At 41.6% G+C, this 21269-nt stretch overlaps 1 protein-coding gene across 3 annotated transcripts in view; it reads right to left on the reverse strand.

Annotated features, from left to right (window-relative positions):
• Positions 1-21269, reverse strand: part of znf385c (zinc finger protein 385C) — a 230355-nt gene that overhangs the window by 13908 nt on the left and 195178 nt on the right. For all 3 annotated transcript variants that reach the window (XM_066698414.1, XM_066698413.1, XM_066698415.1), the window contains 3 exons: positions 13022-13274; positions 2994-3317; positions 116-303 (listed from right to left, as the gene is read on the reverse strand). In XM_066698414.1, coding sequence (XP_066554511.1) covers positions 116-303; positions 2994-3317; positions 13022-13274 — 765 coding nt within the window. The remainder of the gene's footprint in view (positions 1-115; positions 304-2993; positions 3318-13021; positions 13275-21269) is intronic.

Genomic DNA, 21269 nt, shown 5'->3' on the forward strand with positions numbered 1-21269 from the left:
GATAGGGTCTTTAATCTGTTTTGTTGGACTGCTCTGATTAGCAGTCAGAGGTGTTGGCCTGACAGCCATGTGTAGAGGGACAGCAGGAGGTGTGTCGGGTGGCTCTGTGGCTGACCTGTTTAAGCTGAGTCTCGGAGTTGACGTAGATCTCGCAGACCTCGCAGTGGAAGGCCTTGCTCTGTACGCCCACACTACCCTTGTTCCCTAGCCGCTTGGTCTTGCAGGCTGCGCGTGACGACAGCACCTTGCTCCGGCGCCGGGGCTGGCTGCTCTGGCCCTCCAGCATCAGCTTGTGTTTGGCCCCTGCAGGACAGCGTCAATGTGTCAGTGTTTTAACTTGTGCACCAACCAGCAAGTCCGATTTGAACAAAGGACATTACAAGAGGTAAAGAAAAACCCAACTGTATGCTAAATGGTTTGGGCGCTTTGGCTTCAGCATATTGTGTTGCACATCTGAAACAATCAATACATTTATAATTAATAGTGTCATAATAATCACGTACTGTGTTGCAAATATATTACAATCAAAACTATAGTATTGGAAATTGCCATTGCAATCATTACATAACATTTGTGAAAAACAATAGGATCCTTTCATTTTTAATATACTGGATATACAGTGAGGGAAAAAAGTATTTGATCCCCTGCTGATTTTGTATGTTTGCCCACTGACAAATAAATGATCAGTCTATAATTTTAATGGTAGGTGTATTTTAACAGTGAGAGACAGAATAACAACAAAAAAATCCAGAAAAACGCATTTCAAAAAAGTTATACATGGATTTGCATGTTAATGAGGGAAATAAGTATTTGACCCCTTCGACTTAGTAATTGGTGGCAAAACCCTTGTTGGCAATCACAGAGGTCAGACGTTTCTTGTAGTTGGCCACCAGGTTTGCACACATCTCAGGAGGGATTTTGTCCCACTCCTCTTTGCAGATCCTCTCCAAGTCATTAAGGTTTTGAGGCTGACATTTGGCAACTCGAACCTTCAGCTCCCTCCACAGATTTTCTATGGGATTAAGGTCTGGAGACTGGCTAGGCCACTCCAGGACCTTAATGTGCTTCTTCTTGAGCCACTCCTTTGTTGCCTTGGCTGTGTGTTTTGGGTCATTGTCATGCTGGAATACCCATCCACGACCCATTTTCAATGCCCTGGCCGAGGGAAGGAGGTTCTCACCCAAGATTTGACGGTACATGGCCCCATCCATCGTCCCTTTGATGCGGTGCAGTTGTCCTGTCCCCTTAGCAGAAAAACACCCCCAAAGCATAATGTTTCCACCTCCATGTTTGACGGTGGGGATGGTGTTCTTGGGGTCATTCCTCCTTCTCCAAACACGGCGAGTTGAGTTGATGCCAAAGAGCTCGATTTTGGTCTCATCTGACCACAACACTTTCACCCAGTTCTCCTCTGAATCATTCAGATGTTGGCAAACTTCAGACGGGCCTGTACATGTGCTTTCTGGAGCAGGGGGACCTTGCGGGCGCTGCAGGATTTCAGTCCTTCATGGCGTAGTGCGTTACCAATTGTTTTCTTGGTGACTATGGTCTCAGCTGCCTTGAGATCATTAACAAGATCCTCCCGTGTAGTTCTGGGCTGATTCCTCACCATTCTCATGATCGTTGAAACTCCACGAGGTGAGATCTTGCATGGAGCCCCAGACCGAGGGAGACTGACAGTTATTTTGTGTTTCTTCCATTTGCGAATAATCACACCAGCTGTTGTCACCTTCTCACCAAGCTGCTTGGCGATGGTCTTGTAGCCCATTCCAGCCTTGTGTAGGTCTACAATCTTGTCCCTGACATCCTTGGACAGCTCTTTGGTCTTGGCCATGGTGGAGAGTTTGGAATCTGGTTGATTGATTGCTTCTGTGGACAGGTGTCTTTTATACAGGTAACGATCTGAGATTAGGAGCACTCCCTTTAAGAGAGTGCTCCTAATCTCAGCTCGTTACCTGTATAAAAGACACCTGGGAGCCAGAAATGTTGCTGATTGATAGGGGATCAAATACTTATTTCACTCATTAACATGCAAACAAATTTATAACTTTTTTGAAATGCGTTTTTCTGGATTTTTTTGTTACTCTGTCTCTCACTGTTAAAATACACCTACCATTAAAATTATAGACTGATCATTTCTTTGTCAGTGGGCAAACGTACAAAATCAGCAGGGGATCAAATACTTTTTTCCCTCACTGTACATGAAACATTACCTCTTAATTATGTAGTTATTTGATTCATAACCTTGTTCTTACTTTTAAAAAATAGATGTGTAACAGGCACAATAACCAGAATAATAACATGATATTCAATAAATATGAATATTGTGACAGACTGTGCATTTTTAATCACCTTCATTTTCTTGTGATATATTTAAGATATTCAGACCATGATCCTGATTATCACTGTTATCTCCAGCTGATTACTGATAACTGAAAATGTCCAAAAGTCACTCATCCCAAATATACACATACTAAAAAAATAAAAAAATAAATAAGCCAAGTCACTGAGGTCAGAAAGGAGCTGGTCTCAGTGGACTAACCTATTGAATCAACGTGACTCGCACACTGACAGATCCTTCACTTCCTAAAACGCAATGCAGCAGTACTAGAGTTTTAATAAAGACATTTATACAGGCCACACGGTGGTCGTTGAATGTATTCACACCCTTCATCAGCAACAGTGGGATTCTGTGATTCGTTTAGTTTAAAAAATATGGTTTGTAAATCTCTACTTGATTTAGAAAACTACTCTACATCATAGAAAATGAAAGAGTCCAGTTGTTGAGTGAACCAAGAAAAGTCAGGGTGTGTGTAACGTCATTTACACTGTCTGAAATGAGGGATCTACAACTATATGTAACAGTCAATATGCAGCACTGTTGCAATAGGACTGCGTCCCAAATTACGCAGTGTTGATATTGCTCTCCTACTTTCCTGTTATGGTATAGCTGGATGGCTAGATCCTCAGCCCCCTCCCCCCCAACAACATACCGCTGTTGTGGGCCTCCAGTTGGGATGTAGAGTTGACGGTCACCTTGCAGACGGGGCAATGCAGGTGCTGTTTGCTCTTCTTGGGGTCCTTGTCCCCCTCCGTCTCGCTCTTGGGGGGCTCTTGGCTGGTGCCCTGGGAGTGGGGTGCTGGCGGGTCTGTGGTGCTAGCCTCTGATATGCTCTCAGACTGCTGAGAGGACGGTGACACCTGGGGGGACGCCATAGCTGGCAGCTCCAGGGAGGACACCTCAGAGACGGGTGTCAACATCACCGAGCCTCCTGGGGCCTCTTCCATCTTCACCGTCTTCAGCTCTGTGGGCAGACCTGGGGGGTAGGGTACATGGTAGTGACTCACTGACCCTCAAAGCAAACACAAACTGATACGCATGTATCAAACTTTAGCAAGATGTTTTATCAGTATGATTATGATGATGTTTTTATATTATCATTTAATCTTCACTTTTTACATCGATTTGGAATGACCAATTACTCGGCTCACTACCATAACCCAATGAGAGAAAACTTGTCCTCCAATACAAACATTGTGAAAACCATCCATCTAGCACACCAATCTGTGGATTTAATATGGATGAAATGGCTAACAACCCTGAACCTTCAGGCACCACAGGAGTTCTCTCATGTGGAGAGAAGGGTTGGTCTCAAGGTTATAGAAATTATAAACGGTTTTTTTTCCTGAAAAAAACTAAACAAAAAAGCACGTACAAAGTTGGCATTGTGATCATAGGCCATGGAGTCTGTAGCAGAGTATCACTGACACTGAAGGCCTAATTACACAAGTTTATTTGCGGCAGTGTTTCTGATCAGAATGGCAGATTCGAATGTTAGATTCCACTTTACTAAAACCACAAGATAAAGCTCTTAAGCTCTTATTTGTAGTGCTTAAAAAAACACTTGGACATCTCTTATTTTAAAAATACCATCCCTAATCAAGAAGTCGCACTACAGTTTGCATAACACCACAGAGGACCACAATCCTGCAAGTTTTACAGGCCTCTCTAAATCACCAGTAACTGGAAATCCTGAAAACAGACATTTTGACTAACTAATACTCACAATTGCCTTACTAAAGCAGCTAATGATCTGGATTAAACAAAAATCTGTAGGCGCTGTGGCCTTCCAGGACCAGGGTTGGCCACCCCTATTTATCATAATTATAACTTTGCCTCCTTTAGATGCATCTGTTTAGATTATACCTGTTTATCATTGTGATATTTTCTTTAACCTTTAAATGTATGCAGTGTAATGTTTAGTGATTTTTTATAGTTATGTTGGTATTATTATAATGTTGTGTAGCCTACATTTAGAATATAGTATGTTAGCATCTTAAGTAAAACACTCTCAGCTTTGACATCAGAATCAAAACCTGGAATCATGACTGGTATAAAATAATACAACTTGAAGTTCAGGAAACATAGCTATATCTTTGGTACTTTATTTTTTCTTTCCCTCTACCATAGTCATACTGCCCACATGGTTGCCTGTCTCGGTAAATAACTAAATAACTGCAGAAACTAGGGCCCAATGGACCATGCGAGTTCAAAGTAGAATAATCACAGTTACGAGAGCTTTCGCAACCCCAGTGCATTGAGCATTGACCCTCCCCACTAGCCATTCTGCTACCTTGCATTTCCATTGGATTTGGTCCAAAAAAGGACGACACTTCACAATCGTAAAGGTTAATGCTCACGTTCTGACATTAGTAAACCCATAGAGGTCAATTGATTTTATTTCTTTCTGAGGTAGGGGCTTTCTTTACAAAGGTAAAGGCTTATTCTACATTATTCAGCTTTATACACTCACCTAAAGGATTATTAGGAACACCTGTTCAATTTCTCATTAATGTAATTATCTAATCAACCAATCACATGGCAGTTGCTTCAATGCATTTAGGGGTGTGGTCCTGGTCAAGACAATCTCCTGAACTCCAAACTGAATGTCTGAATGGGAAAGAAAGGTGATTTAAGCAATTTTGAGCGTGGCATGGTTGTTGGTGCCAGACGGGCCGGTCTGAGTATTTCACAATCTGCTCAGTTACTGGGATTTTCACGCACAACCATTTCTAGGGTTTACAAAGAATGGTGTGAAAAGGGAAAAACATCCAGTATGTGGCAGTCCTGTGGGCGAAAATGCCTTGTTGATGCTAGAGGTCAGAGGAGAATGGGCCGACTGATTCAAGCTGATAGAAGAGCAACTTTGACTGAAATAACCACTCGTTACAACCGAGGTATGCAGCAAAGCATTTGTGAAGCCACAACACGTACAACCTTGAGGCGGATGGGCTACAACAGCAGAAGACCCCACCGGGTACCACTCATCTCCACTACAAATAGGAAAAAGAGGCTACAATTTGCACAAGCTCACCAAAATTGGACAGTTGAAGACTGGAAAAATGTTGCCTGGTCTGATGAGTCTCGATTTCTGTTGAGACATTCAGATGGTAGAGTCAGAATTTGGCGTAAACAGAATGAGAACATGGATCCATCATGCCTTGTTACCACTGTGCAGGCTGGTGGTGGTGGTGTAATGGTGTGGGGGATGTTTTCTTGGCACACTTTAGGCCCCTTAGTGCCAATTGGGCATCGTTTAAATGCCACGGCCTACCTGAGCATTGTTTCTGACCATGTCCATCCCTTTATGACCACCATGTACCCATCCTCTGATGGCTACTTCCAGCAGGATAATGCACCATGTCACAAAGGTCGAATCATTTCAAATTGGTTTCTTGAACATGACAATGAGTTCACTGTACTAAACTGGCCCCCACAGTCACCAGATCTCAACCCAATAGAGCATCTTTGGGATGTGGTGGAACGGGAGCTTCGTGCCCTGGATGTGCATCCCACAAATCTCCATCAACTGCAAGATGCTATCCTATCAATATGGGCCAACATTTCTAAAGAATGCTTTCAGCACCTTGTTGAATCAATGCCACGTAGAATTAAGGCAGTTCTGAAGGCGAAAGGGGGTCAAACACAGTATTAGTATGGTGTTCCTAATAATCCTTTAGGTGAGTGTAGTATGTCCCCAGTTTAATTAATTAATTTATTTTCTCAGTTTTCTCATTTTCAGTTTGTATGGATGGCTTTTAGAGCGAGGGCGTTGCTTCTACAGAGACACTGACCCCCAGACAATGAGTTCTTTCCTATGAGCTGGAGGTTCTTGTAATGGTGTGTTAATTTAAGTGTAAATAACAGTGAGCTGTGCTGGAACCAGTCCCTGGGTGAAGTGAGTGGGGCACCGGAGCTGTGGGTCACTGCGGATGAACAAAAGAGGAGTTTTTCGTCACAGCAGTGGAGAAAACGTACAGGCACAGAGGCAAGAAGGGGGACCAAAGACACAGCCTGTAAGGTTTACCTCTGCAGTGCATTAGGGAAACATTAGCGAAACCTTAAATTGTTTAGGTATGCATTAGCACCCCAGTTTTGCTCTGTCCTCATGAGCACAGCTGTGTATTTGCATTGATCATTTACAGTTGGCATTTGGTTGGTTTCTTTTATTTTTTGTTAAAGTCACTATGAATTTTGTGTTAAAATGTTCATCTTTTGTATAGATAAACTCTAATGTGCAATTCAATTGATCAGCTGTTCACTTAGTCTGATGGGTGGCAGGAATTGTGAACAGCTGATCAGTGGTCAGCTGGGCAGTGCAATTAAGAACCAATAGTGATCTCTGCCAAGGTGCAATGGTTAATGCACACATTCCTGTCTTTCATTTCAAAAGCAGCTTGGTTCCTGTGACCGTGGAGTCCGATGGCCTCTCTCTTCAGTGAGTGATAGCTCACTGCTCAACAGTGACTGTGTGGCTCCCTGAGGCTCCTCCATTTCATACTTCACCTCAGATTTACATTTGTAAGACACGTCACCGTCCATTTCATTTGTTTGGCATAAGCCTTAAACAACAAGACAAATGGCATTACTGATTAACAGCAAACTACAGTTGTCAGGTAGGCCTGTTTGTATAGTGCTGGGGTAAAAGGGCTGGCGCTTTTTCAAGTGAGTTTCAATTGTACAGAATGTTCTGCTACAAGGGCCAAATTTAAATAGGTAATTTAAATTATCACGTGTTACACAGACACAAGCTTTAAACAGTGCCTACTTCCACAATAATTATATTAGAGGATGTAATTTAATTTTTTTTTGCCTTGGTTCAGTGATGGCATTTTGATTTCGCTGCTTAAAGTGCATTCTTAGAGCAATCCACATGGCAACCACTGAGCTTGGAGAGCAACACAGTCCCTAAAAAATGCGGCAAGCACACGTGGACAAAAATGGTAAGGACATGTCTATGGAAACCTTCTGTTGTTATTCATCCTGAAATTTCAATTTCTCACTTAAAGTGCGACATTTTGCACGACTGAAACTCACATGAAAACACAGCCCTTGTCCTCATGAGTGGGGATGCTAAATCTGGTGCCCTGGCTTAACTGCTATTCTCAAATTGGCCTCCCTAAATTACACCTTCGATTAATGTGCTCAGTATCTTCCTACTCAATCTGCTGTGTAGCTGAGATTAAGATAGAGGAGAAATTAAACACTTCTACATATGTTATGCAGCTGTAACAAGTTTCATGATTATTGGATGCAGTTTATAGACATCTCTAATAGTTTACAGTTGCATATCACCATAGCAAGTGGAGTGGTGGTCAGGGATCTGTACTCCTGAGCTGGGAGAGCAACACAGTCCCTGGGGTTGTGGGTTCAGTCCCAGGTAGGGGACACTCTGTTGTACCCTTGAGCAAGGTACCTAGTTTACTCCTGTAAAACCTCAGATATATTGCAACAATTGTAAGTCACCCTAGATAAGGGAGTCTGCTACAAAATATTATAATATCACACACAATCCTTATGTTGCAATCCAAGGAGACACATCAACTCTTCAATTTAATAAACCACAGTCTAAATTATTACTCACTTTGCTCCTCAGAGCTAAGAACTTATTGGAAGCACAGTGAACCCCCTATTATGGCATAACCTATGCTTTTCTAGACAAGGATTCAGAATTTACTGAAATACAGAATACAGCCACCAGCCTCCTATTTTTGGATACAGATTTGAACTAAATTATAGTTATACTATACTTATGTATCAAATATACCAATGAGCTATCCATTGTTATTGTAACTATTTTAAACACTTTTGCCTTGCACAAACTAGTTGAATATATAGTACCTGGAACATATGACAGATTTTTTTTATGTCAACGTACAGTTGTGAATCATCAAAATTACTTTAATATGCATTAATTTAATGTTTGCAGTTTAACTAAATATGTATTCTTATAAGATTTTTGTTTCTTTTAATAATAAAAAAGTTAGTGGAAAAACTCTCTCCAACCCCGCCTCCACTTTAAAAATGTATTCAGGACCCTTGGAAAGAAAAAGCAATATATTATTATTATTATTATTATTATTATTATTATTATTATTATTATTATTATTATTACTATACTGAATAATACTGTGAATTTCTTACCGTATTGCTGGCTTTAATTTCTGAAAGGTGACAGTCACAGGGTTTACATGAATAGCAGATAATACTTGGACCACCTCCTTTGGTTCTACATGACTTGATGCAGAATAATTCATGAGAAACCTTTAAAGCACAGCAAGCCAGGCACCTTAGCTTAATTAAAAGCGCACCAGATACATCGAACACATTGAGACTGAACATTCGCTCTCATTAATTTAACACTAATATTATCTCCGATTACAGAGTAAGGAAGCGTGCCGTTATTATGCACTCACCAAGCGTCCTCTGATCTGATCTATTTTCCAGCCCGCTGCTCCGAGCCTCAGATTTCAAATAGGGAAAAATCAATGGCTCGGGTTATTAAACTTCTGAATAATTCCCATGCCATCACAAAAAAAAGAAAAAGGAAAAAAGGGGCCAAAAAAAGAACAAGGACTAATGTAAATGCAAAGATAGAAAATGAGTGAAGCAAGAATGAGTGAAAGTTGCTGTGGCAATGTTTCACACTCTCCCTCCCACGACCCTTTCCCATGACCCTGGCTGAGTCTGAGTTAGGCCCCTGGAGACATAAGACTATCCTGCCCTGCCAGGCTGACTGGGCCTTGTCCTGCTCTGTACCAGCCTTCCTTCCAGCACAACCAGGTGCAGCTGTGAGCTCATGGTTTCTGAAGAACAGCTTCTAAAGTATATATCTTTTTCGTATTATTTCCCCCCACCTCTAAATTCAGAGGCTCCACTTATTCCTTCCTCTTGTTTACCCCCAAATGTTTCCCATGCTTCTTCAGGAGGCATGAGGTAAAGCATGCCTTTTTTTCCTCTGAAAAAAGCTAACTGACAAAGCTGTCGTGAGCAAAGATTCTTTGCTCACTATGACTGCGGTCTGCTGTGCTGTTTGTCAATCTGACCCACATCATACTCACTCACTATCCACCTAAATGGCACCTGTGCTACACTATACAGCAGGGCACCACATTGTTCGGCCCCACACTCCACTACACTGCAGCACTGTGCACTGGACTCAGCTGAAATTACCACCTGTATTTCTGTTCCGAGTCTCATTTATAGAAATTTCCTGGTGAAATAGCAGTCTTTAACAGCTCAGTTTAAATGGTTCTTTTTTAGTATCTTCAGCTGCAGATAAAATACAGCCTCATAGTTCTCATCCACAGCGAAACAACAATGGAAGCAAAGCCCAGTTTCCAGGCTTGAAGACGTAGAGTGGCCGGCTATTTATAGCAGTAAGCGTATATTGTGCGGCTGTATGCTCGCTGCTCATTGTTAATCCCAGGCCAGCTTGCATATTGTTAATATGGGGTACAAATGCAGCTAATTTCATACAGCGTTAATTCTGGGCATTATCACATTACAAAGCTACATTGTCAGATAGTGTGACTTGCCTGCTCTGATGCATTTCAATTTCACATTAGATGAATTGCACAAGTGAGTTTATTAAGGATCATTCCTTGTCATGAAATTGCCTTGGAACTGTAAAATTATTCGGAACATAAAATGAGCTGTGGCTTATCTGCCCCCCCCACCCCCCCATCCATCCTTCACTCTTTCTCTCAGTCCCCACAATCCTTTCAGATGGGTTTCACTAAAGAATATAAAATGAGATTTGCTGTGGAAGTCTCTTTTTGTGCCAGCTTTTGTCAACTTTCCATTCTGATTTTATAGGGGGAAGAAAGTCAGGCAGAGTTTAAATCGCACTGCAGTTGCTGCCATTACTTCTTAAATCCATAAGACCTCTCTACCACTTAATTCCTCAGCCTCATTTATATATTTACACACACACACACACACACACACACACACACACATATATACTGATTATCTGCCAGTGGATAAGTCATTGGAAAAGAAAACAGCAAACTTCTGTTGTCATAAAGTTCCTATCCATAAATGCTGTCAGTCAATTACATTACAATTACATTTCAACGATTCACTTTAAAAATCGTCTGCATTTTAATAAATGCATCATCTTTAGAGCACTACTATATATCAATCTATATCAATCTATGCATCTACGCATCTATCTGTTAGGTTGGCATGAGTTTATGTGGGTTATCCCACAGGTAGTCCTATTGATATTCCACGATTTACAAACATTATAATGAAGTAATAATGTACTTAAGAATCCAGCTGGGTATCAGCTCCTCAGGTAGCCGATTCTAGTCTGATGACAATATCCTCTGCGCTGTCAGATTCTTGAAATAACATCTCTTCCAGTTGTTTTTCGAATATGTTGCTAATGCAACTGCTCCAGATTTCTTTTGTGTCCTTTGATGAGATCATTTTACCTTTCCAAAACAATCCAAGTTATAAAATCTTCAGATTCTCTTCTTACAAGCTTGATTGATCAAACCAGACAAGTCCTGTTGATTTACAATTTTCCTACACTGAAATATTCAAACATATGTCTGTAGACAACTCCCCACTGATTAGCTGATGTGTGGTGAGCGTACTGGCACACTATGGCTGCTGTCACATCATCCAGGTGGGTGCTATACATTGGTGGTGGTGGAGATGGGACCCCCTAACATGTTAAGCACTTTGAGTGTCTTAGATAGAAAAGGGCTATATAAGTATAAGGATTATTATTATTATAAGCCACACACACTGGGGTACACATCATGCAGTGCCAGTGAAGTTAAAGGTCTAAGGAGGTGAGGGCCAGGGTCAGTCCCTCTCCTGCGCGACAGACACTGCTATCTGTCTCCTGTTTGCAACAATGAACACACAGCACTATCACTCGCTCTCTCTTTTATTCTCCCCAATTCATTCTCAGCTGAAATGATCCTCCCTGAGAGCAGGTGATCTGTTCTGGTGGCTCTTTGAGGGATTGGGGCTGTCGCTCTGCCAGTGCTCAATCCCCTCCCGGCCTAATCCTTCACAATGTGCCCGTGAGGAAAGAAAAATAAAAAGAACGAAAGAAAGGAAGACAGACTGGATACAGGCTGTCTTTATTCCTCTTTTTTCCTTTTAATAACAAAAAGCACCCCTGTGGCAGGGCAAAGACACCTCCAGGGATGAGGCTCTTGCTGTGGCGCTCACTGGCTGTCAGCGGAGAGGACAGAGGAGAAATGGTGAGGGATGACGGCAGTACATAAGCTGCAATAGCTGGTTGCAGTTCAACACACAGGGAGCGAACACAGTTGTGTGTGTGTACTCTGCTGGTTTATGTTTCTGAAGTGGTGCAGCCCAGCTCATTAATCAGGGAGGAGCGGCACACCAGGAACAATCTGGGAGTGACTGAGTAATGGCTAATCAGGCTAGTAATGACAAAGGCTGGGCTTGAAACTCCCTTGTCAAATGTGCGATCAGAGATCTAGATTGAGCTGAATGACGCAGTGTGGCAGCATGTTCAGTGGACAACTGTAAGATCTAGAAGACATGAGGCTACACTGAGACCCGTTTAAAGACGTCTGAGTGAACAGTCCGGCTCTGTGAAGCTCTAGCACAGTGAGTGGGCAACTGATCTGTGATTATTCTAGAATACAGATCAGCAAGACCTGACATTTTGATGCACTTAAATAGGATTTGTATTCCTTTGATTTACACAACCTACTAAACACTTTGAAGAGGCAAGATCATTTGTATTGTAAAACAACAGGTAAAAAAATTGGATTGTCTTGGGTAGGGAAGTATTCAGCCCCCTGAGTCAATACTTGGTAGAACCGACATTGGCAGCAATTACAGCTGTGAGTCTTTTGGGGTAAGTCTCTACCAGGTTTGCACATTTGGAGAGTGCAATATTTGTGCATTGTTCCTGGCAAAACTGTTCAAGCTCTGTCAAGTTGGATGGGTATTGTTGTCTTCAAGTCTTGCCACAGATTCTCAATCAGATTCAAATCTGGACTTTGACTGGGCCACTCTATGACATTCACTTTCTTGTTTATAAGCCACTTCAGTGTCGCTTTGGCTGGGGGGTCATTGTTCTGCTGAAAGGTGAAACTCTGTCCCAGTCTTAGGTTTTTTTTGCACTACATTCAACTTAATGTTTGAAAACTGAAGGCAATTGGTTGCACCTGAGCTTATTTAAGAGTGCCATAGCAAAGGAGATAGATTTTTCTCACCCCCTATTAATTCACACATTGAAAGTGTGGAGTAGGTTGTGTAAATCAAGGGGACAAAAATCAAAATAAGACAGAAATATGTAACACAACAACATGTGAAAAAGTGGGGTGAGCACTTCCTATCGCCACTGTAGAGAATATCCCTTTACTAGAATATCAGAGTTTAAAGATATTAGAAAAGGAAATGAAGGAGAAGGAAAAGATGAAGAAGAAGTAACACTAGTACATTGTTGATAAGTGTGATACCGGTTTCCATGGGTTGAGTTCTGGGATGGACGTCTCTAGTAATGGAAAGCAGCAGTACCTCCTTGTGTTTACTCCACCTGTGGTTGTGTCCCAACAGCTGAACTCAGTACTATCCTAACCTACCCCAGGAATGAAGCTGCTGCTTTACAGACAGTCTGCTGCACTGGGCTCTCTAGTACCATACTGAATTGCTCTTCCACCAAATCAGGATACTTACTCGGGCCTTCCAGAAGACTGCCCTCCATGAGCGACGGCAGAGGCTCGGCCAGCACAGCCTTCTCCCTCTCCCTCTCCCTCTCCCTCTCCCTCTCCCTCTCTCGCTCTTTTTCCCTCTCCCTCTCCCTCTCCCGTTCTCTCTCCCTCCCAGTGGCCACTGCAGCTCCTGTGTTCCTCTGTTTGTTCTTTTGGGTCTCCATGGCTTTCAGCTTGCGGGCATGTTTGTGTCCTTTGTAATGAGCCTCTGCTTGGTTCTGTGGTGGAGAAACAGGAAACGAACAAAACAAAAAGTTTGTAAGTATTAGCAACACTGTCTGCTGTAAGGAGCATTGTATCTGTCAGTGTCACACCTACTGTTCCAAGAAACGTTTCAAGCGGTTCCTTGAAGAACACTAGGGGGTCAGCATGTCTTCATAGTTTTTTAGAGTGCCGGGTTTGACAATTGGATAGTTTGTTACCTTAGCCAAGTCTACTTCTCATGCTGAAGCTTTTGAACCACAGTCCTAGTCAGGAGAAATTAACAGCATAATTTAGCCTTTCAAAAAAGATGGTATTAGCATTAACACCCTGGGCTCCTGGTCTTATTTCTAATTTCCCTTTGTGTGTCGGTAACATACTTCTGTTACAACATGTTAAACTGCAGCAGGACACAATGACATCAGGTCTGGGTTTATATGGAGTACTTTGGTATTTCCAATCATAAGGATGCTGGCCCACAAGGCTGTGTATCATGATGCTACTGGGCAGGGAAAAATGCAAAGTTCAATGTCGTCACTCATTGTAAGCACATGTATTCAGATGCTGAACAGTGATGGGAGAGTGCTGTAACAGTAAAAGACACTTTCACACACAAGTGAACAGGGAGCCAAGTGAACGAGAAACGATGGAAGCACATGTGACATTGATCTGGCATTTTTAAATAGAAGATATTGTCATCGGTGTACAGTTAGCTCCTGGGCAACACTGACATTCAATAGATCTTAATAAAAACCAAGGCAAAGCCAGTTCCATATTTTCCTTTTATGTACTCTTTGATCTATTTGGGTTGCCATTAGAACCCTAGTGTTGACAGGGGAGAGGTCTCTGTTATTATAATTATATACCTTATCCAATTTTTTTTTTTTTTTTTTTTTACTTTATACAGCAGTGTCCCCAACCTGGGACTGAACCAATGTGCCTGCGCTCAGGAGTCCAGAGCCCTAACCATTACTCCACACTGCTGCCCAAGTCATTGGGATCTGTTCTCAGTTTGAGTCCACAGCACAATCAAAAGCATCAGCCACAAGAGGGACTGATTCAGATCTTAGTGTTGACTCTGCCTGGTCACAAGGATCCAGGGAGGAACTGTTGTGCAGAAATTAGAGAAGAGCCTGGATGACTTGGAGCCCAGCCAGCCTCGGCCGTATTCGGTTGATTCTGCACCCTGCCCTTTAAAGAATCCTGGTAATGACACAACCCAGACTGGAGCCAGCGAGTGGCCCACCCTGTGCCCTGAGCACTCGGAAGCCACTGAAATATGATGTTGAGATTTTATACATATGGGGCATAAAAAAAATATATATATATAAACGGATTGATGGCCCATAATGGCTGTAACAGAGTCAGTGACCTGCAGCCACTAGCAATTTAAAGTAACACGATAAAAAATAAACAAACAAACAAATAAATAAATAAAGACTGCTGTTGCCCCTGCCGATAAGCCTTCTCCAGGATGCGAGACGCACAGCCTGCGATGGGGATGTGCTCTTCCAAGGGAATTTATAACCCTGCACAATGAAACGCAGATGTTAATTCTAGGGGGATATGTCGTCCATTATCACAGCGCCGGTTGGCTACATGTGATTTACATTCCAAAGCGGGGCTCTCGTCAGACAAGAAACAATGCCGGGCAGCCTGCCGGTGGGAGCCTGCTGCGGCCTGATAAGAACGCTGACACAGGAGAGAGAAACCTACAGTATAATTATATGATTGTGGCGGGCAGCAAGGGCCGCTCTTTATCTACATAACTACCTTTTAAAACTGTAGTGCTGGTCTGTGTAACAGCAACGCTTTCTGAGCCGTGCTTAAGATTCTCCCGTCGTCGGTACCAACCTCCCCCACCACCACACTCCATCCTTTTAATATAAGCCCCCTACTATAGCTCTAAACTTGAAGCGACAAAGACAACAACAACAACAAAATCCCCCAAAAATTAAATAAACAGAGATCTCTCATTATCCGCTAGAAAAACATTTTAAGAAGCTCCTTCATTAGCGTTCCGGGGGTAATTTCAGGCATTATGCCGGCTGGTAATTGCAGCTGAATACTAAAATGTTAACTACCCGAAACCCACTGCACTCGGTGGTGAGTGCTGAATTACAATATCTCCTGAGGTGCATGCTTCTGTCTGCAGGGAGGCCAGCGCGATCAGCAACAACACACAGGATTGGCTTGACATTATAGTGGATGTATATGTACAGACTCCAATTCACCATCTCCTCTGGATGGATGAAACACTAGACCAAAAGCAATGGGCTGATCCTAAGTGCTTAGAAAGTGAGTTGACGTGTTGAAACAACTGTGAAAACAGAGCACTGTGGAGTGATTCTATTATGTCCATATAAAAATGGGCCATGGAAATGTGTTGACGTGGATGGTGACAGTAGACACCAAAGGGGGGATTTGAGTGACCATCGTATGTGTCCATGATGGCTTGCATGTCTGAAAGGATGCATGTGCAAGCTGTGTAAGCTGTGCATGAGAGGACAATGCAATGACACATTGTTTCGCTTGGGACTGTTTGTAACCACATTTCTTTACACTTGCTCTGTCAGTTTCAATAGTGCAATGGACTTTTTAAGAATCCTGTACATATATACACTTTCCCACTGAGGGTCTGTGTGGCTGTGCGATGGCAGGGAGCTCTGTCTGTCTGTGCACAGCCTCCTATCCAGGCCAGATTGTTGCCTGCAGTTGCTCAGTGTCTGGGCTCACTCCAGCATGGGAGCTGCAGCGCTGAATGCCAGTGAGCAATAATCACTCAACGGATGAAGAGCTTGCCGAACTGTGCCTCGCATGCCTCCCCCCACCACAATGTTTATCTAACTCACTGCCAGATTGGCCCCACACCACCCAGGGCATCCCCTCACCCTCTATCTAGGTCCCACAGAAGGTCAGGGTTGCAAATCTGCTGCAAGCACATGACAATCAAGCAAGGGAAGGGCAGGAGAGACACAACAAAACCAATAAATAAATAAAAAAATTACTTTGTTTTGCATTGGAAAAATAAAAATAGAATAAGCAGGATATTTTAAAAAAGTATGCACTATATTCAGAATTCCATTGTGGCATTCTATGGGGTATGTTATTTCCTCCCAGTTGTTAATTAACTATGTTCCTAATTACAACCCTTATGCTACTACCATTGTAGAGATAAAGCCTTAGAAATATGGTCCTGTCAATCCATTCACCTCCATTTTTCAACTGTGAGTACACAGTGTAAACAGTAGAGCCACAGCAGTGTATGGAGAACTGACGCAGCTCACAGGTGCTTGGTAAGCCGCCATAGTTGTTGTAATTGTGTGGCAAACTGGGGCAAAACCATCAAAATTTACCAATGGGAATTTCAGTCAAGATCGGCTATGACAGGCCAGATTTGAACTAATGCTGTCTAAGTGATGGCTATTGTGACAATTCCCAGTTGGAGCCAATGGACACTACTCTCATGCATGTAGTATACAGTTCACAGAAACCAGTGCTTATTCCATTTCAAGTAAGGAAAAAGTTTGCATATTAACATGACATCTCTTTGAGCGTATATCCAAAAAGACACTGGACAACATCTGTGAATACAGAAATACAATGGGAATAAAATGAGAGAAAAAAATAAGGAAGGTTCCTATTTTTACATAGTTTTCAGAAAATGAGGGAGAGAAAGAGTCTTATATGCCTTTCCCATATTAAAACTGACAGTAAACATAATTAATGCTGCCATTTTTAAATTTACGAGAGGGTATATGATAAAATGTAGGCACAGATACCCACTGAAGCTAATTGAAAAACAAACAAGCAAGGAAGGAAACAACATAAAAGCAGCCATAATGATAATAATAGTAACAATGGTAATAAAATGCTGCGTGATTAAGAAAGGCAAGTGGTAGAAAACTCGATTAAGGAAGACAAGTGGGGCAATAAAATCAATGATGTTTCCAATTCAAGTGATTCCGGCAATTCGTTGCTGAGCATTTTTAAGGGGCTGAGGTTGTGCGGGGGGACGGGGACGACAACAGGAGTTCTTTTGTATTTAACTGATTAATTCAGCGTGAAAGATACTCCCTGGGGGGTGATCCCTGCCAATAGTATCTTTAAAGTGTTTGTATGTTGTGTGCTGAAGAACAAGGCTGGAGGTTTCAGACTAGGTTTCATACAGCTAAGAGTGAACAGGGCAGCTGCTATTGTAATCGTTTGAAGTTTCTTTGCCAATGGAAGTGTTGAGTTAAAGATTAAAGAGATATTTAATTTCAAATTGGAACAGACCCAGGTCATACCTCAGGTGGTCCTGGAATATGACATGTGCAATTTATAATTACTGTATTTTTCTGGTTTTCTTTCCTTTAGTTTTTCAATTCAAATCTGTTAATCTGTTTATTATATCGTATAGCTAACATCCTCGAGGCACTGTACAATAATGCATTTTACAACAGTTTAAACAATCTTGGCATATTACACTGAGCACCCCCCTGCATAGAGGTATCATGAGAATATTATAATAATTGTAATATAATAAATGGGTAAAATAATATGCCCTTATCCCAGGAGTCATATTAAAAAAAAGAAACAACAAAAAGTTCTCACTGGCACCAAGTCAGCTAGAGGAGGTGTAATAGTTTTTCAAACAGAGGAATCCCCAAATGGAATTTTGGTTATGGTCAAATGTGACAATCTAGACTAGAAACCATGCATGATAGGACTATAGGGCTAAACCTGCGCTGCAAGAAGCTGAGCCACACTGTCCATTTGAAGCTATTTTCCCCTGTACCTCTAAGCTGGGACAGTCCCATTCAGAACTTACTCTTGCAGGGATAATTAGTTAGCACATAATAACCAGCAATAACAATAACAAGTTTAAACAGCAATGGCAAATGATGTAGCTGATGCACTCACACACACATCATTCTGCTTTGTGAACCAATTGGGAATCCCAGAAACTCGAGTGTTGTGGTTAGACCAATGCTCGGGGTGGCATTATTGAAAACGGCATCAATCTTCCTTCTGTACACCATAGCTCAATCTTTGTCGCTGGGATCAATGTGGAAAGAACTGGATGACTCGACTGTGTTGTGGAGTGGTGGAGGAGGGTGCAGCAGTGAGCCAGAGTGAACAGCAATCGCACATTCCAAATTTGCAGATTGGCAAGAAAACAAATGGTGATTTTAAATAATAATCTTAAAAAAAAAAGAAGCAACAAATAGAACCTCTTAGCTTCCACACAGTAATTTGAACTGTAGAGTCATTAGACCGTGTCTGGTAATTACGAGCATGAAACATTGATAGGTGACCAACCACGCCATGGCACCTCCATCAAGCCTTTAATGACCCCAACTACAATTTATGAATCACTTGATTTTTTTCAAATTTATGGCATCAAACCTGGTGGCACATCAGTGATATATCAGGTCAGGTCTTTCCCTGGTCTCTCTGCTTACCCTGATAAAAATGACCTCCAGCTCTGTCTCAAAGGAAAGTCTCATTAGAATTCGTCGAATTTCACTCTCTGCCATATAAATGCAAATAAGCAATAAAAGAACTCAGGGTACAAATAAGGCTAAAATGAATTGAATTTGTGGGGGGGAGGGGTGGAAAAGTAATTCAAGTCTGGTTCACTGACAGCTGGTCTAATGGAAAATATGACGGGGATGCAGGAAGACAGGAGTAGGAATGTGAATCGTATTGATCGTTAATTAGTTGTAAGGTAAGGGCAGATGACTTTATTAGAATGAAATGGTTTAGTGTTTATTCTGTTGCTCTGTATTCTTAAACATCCATTACGGCTCATAAACTCAGCTGGGTGGAGTTGCCTTAGTCCTGTGCGGGGAAAGTGAAAAACTTTCAGAAGTCTCCCACACCCCACCCCCTTCAACAAAAGCTTCAAACAAAAGTTACAATACTTGTCTGGCAGGGGGTGCTGTTTGCTATGTGGAAAAATCCAATTTGAAAGTTTGAAAGAAAATGCTTCAGACCACACTAGAATCTCCCATCTCCATTTACCATGATTTGCACCTGCTTTGCATTGTTTCATGTTTCAGTATACATCTCCATGCTTTACCATGACTTTACTTCTCTATGATATATTACAGTAAGTTTTAGAAGGGATAAATATTAGTTGAGAGGAAGAAAGTGAAAGGAGAAGTTTGGGACAATACTAGACATTCAGACATTTATAATAAAGTAAATGTGTGCTTTTGGAATATATTACAGTAAAAGGTGTCATTTTTCAAACCTTAACAATAAGTATATCACATTAAAATGGTACACAAGATTAAGACAAGAGGTTGAAACTTCTTGCATTTATTGACATTATTGTTTTCAGAGGTCATGTCGGTTTTAAGATTAGTGAGCATTTTATAAATCGGCTTTTGAGTATTCTTGCAATATGCATATTTATCAGAATAGCTCCCTAATGCTTTTAGGAGACTTTACTCATAAGCATAGCTGGGGCTTGTGTGATATGTATATATGTACATGCGTAACCACTGACGTACTGGTGAAAAAAAACTAAAAAATCAACCTGCCATACAATACATGAATGAGGTGAAGCCAAAGGAGGCTTGCAAATTAGGCGAAAGATTGTCAGCTTTTTAAAAATGTCTTTTGTAGTAATTTCCTTTAACAGATGCTTCTAATTTAAAAAAAGAAGAGAAAAAAAAACATCTCCACGGGAGACTTGTAAAGCATCATTATGACAGCTATAGTGATAAATTCCATCATCTGTCTTAAAATATGCCTGTACCACTGAGCTGATAAATGCAATTCATTTTTCTGCATTAAGACCAGGATCTAAATCTCCAGATGCTCCAGCTTCTTGTTCACATTTTCTCTTTCATTCTTTGTCGTTTTTTAATTTTTCTTTTCTTTGAGAGATGCACTGTGTGTGCTTCACCTAAGAGGTCTGGTACCCAATCCAGCGAAGCCAGGGATGAGCCACAGAGCAGAAACAGTGTCAGGCCACGCGATTCTGTCTGCTTCTCTGTGATAAGTGGAATCTCTCACTCACTCTCCTGACACCCCCAACTTGAAAACAAGAGCACATGAAAAGTTTCCTGGCTTCGTTGGATGGAGACATTTGAATGAGACCCCTGTATTAGAATCCGAGGAGGTGGGTGTCTCTAGGAGAGTCTGAAAACAAGCTAGGCCTGGGAAATTCTGACCCTCCGGGATGATTTTGCATAATAACCATGACAGCCACCGGCGTAGTAAATGGTTCTTTTCATGCGGATCAATATAATTCTTCTCCTTGCATACCTTTGTGAATTCAATGAAGATATTTAAAATAATGTATTGCATTGAGCAAGTAATCATTATATATTGAACATTCGGAAAGCATTATTTATAGTACTAGCTTCATTTTATTAGCAGCATATTATCAAACGTGGTGGGACAAGCCTGTGATATATATAGGCTGGTCTTTAGGGGGAAGGGAACTGTCACCATCAGTGTGTTTTGTGATGTGTGGAAGGCCTGTGTATTTACTAAAACAGTAATACACTATGTCATAGGCTAGGAGTGCAGAAGATCAATTGCATTACAAATATTAGCTCTTGCTCACAGTGCTGACCTCAATCCCATAGAACACATGTGGGAAGAACTTGAATGATGAACCAGGAAGAGATAGAGACCAGCTTCTCTCACTGTTCTTGAAATTATGTCCTTATCCAGGGTGACTTACAACATAAGTGCAAAAATACAGAGAAGTACAAGGCATCAAATCATTACAAATTAAACTTAGCTAAAACATAGCAATTCAAAATAAATGTATTCAGTACATCAATGAGCAGTCTTTACACTTTACACTTTACACAGTCTTTACACTGTCTAATACAGTGTATATGTGTATGCATCCCTGGCATCCTCCCTGGGCTTTCGAACACAAACAGAGGGAGAGAAGCACTAACGCAAAAAGGGGGGATACATTCAATCAAATCAGCGGGCACGAATTACACTGCCAAAGCATACAATCTGAGTCCCTTTCTCCAATATTTGTGGCTCAGTAG

Source organism: Amia ocellicauda, chromosome 3, assembly GCF_036373705.1.
Source record: "Amia ocellicauda isolate fAmiCal2 chromosome 3, fAmiCal2.hap1, whole genome shotgun sequence".
NCBI lineage: Eukaryota > Metazoa > Chordata > Actinopteri > Amiiformes > Amiidae > Amia > Amia ocellicauda.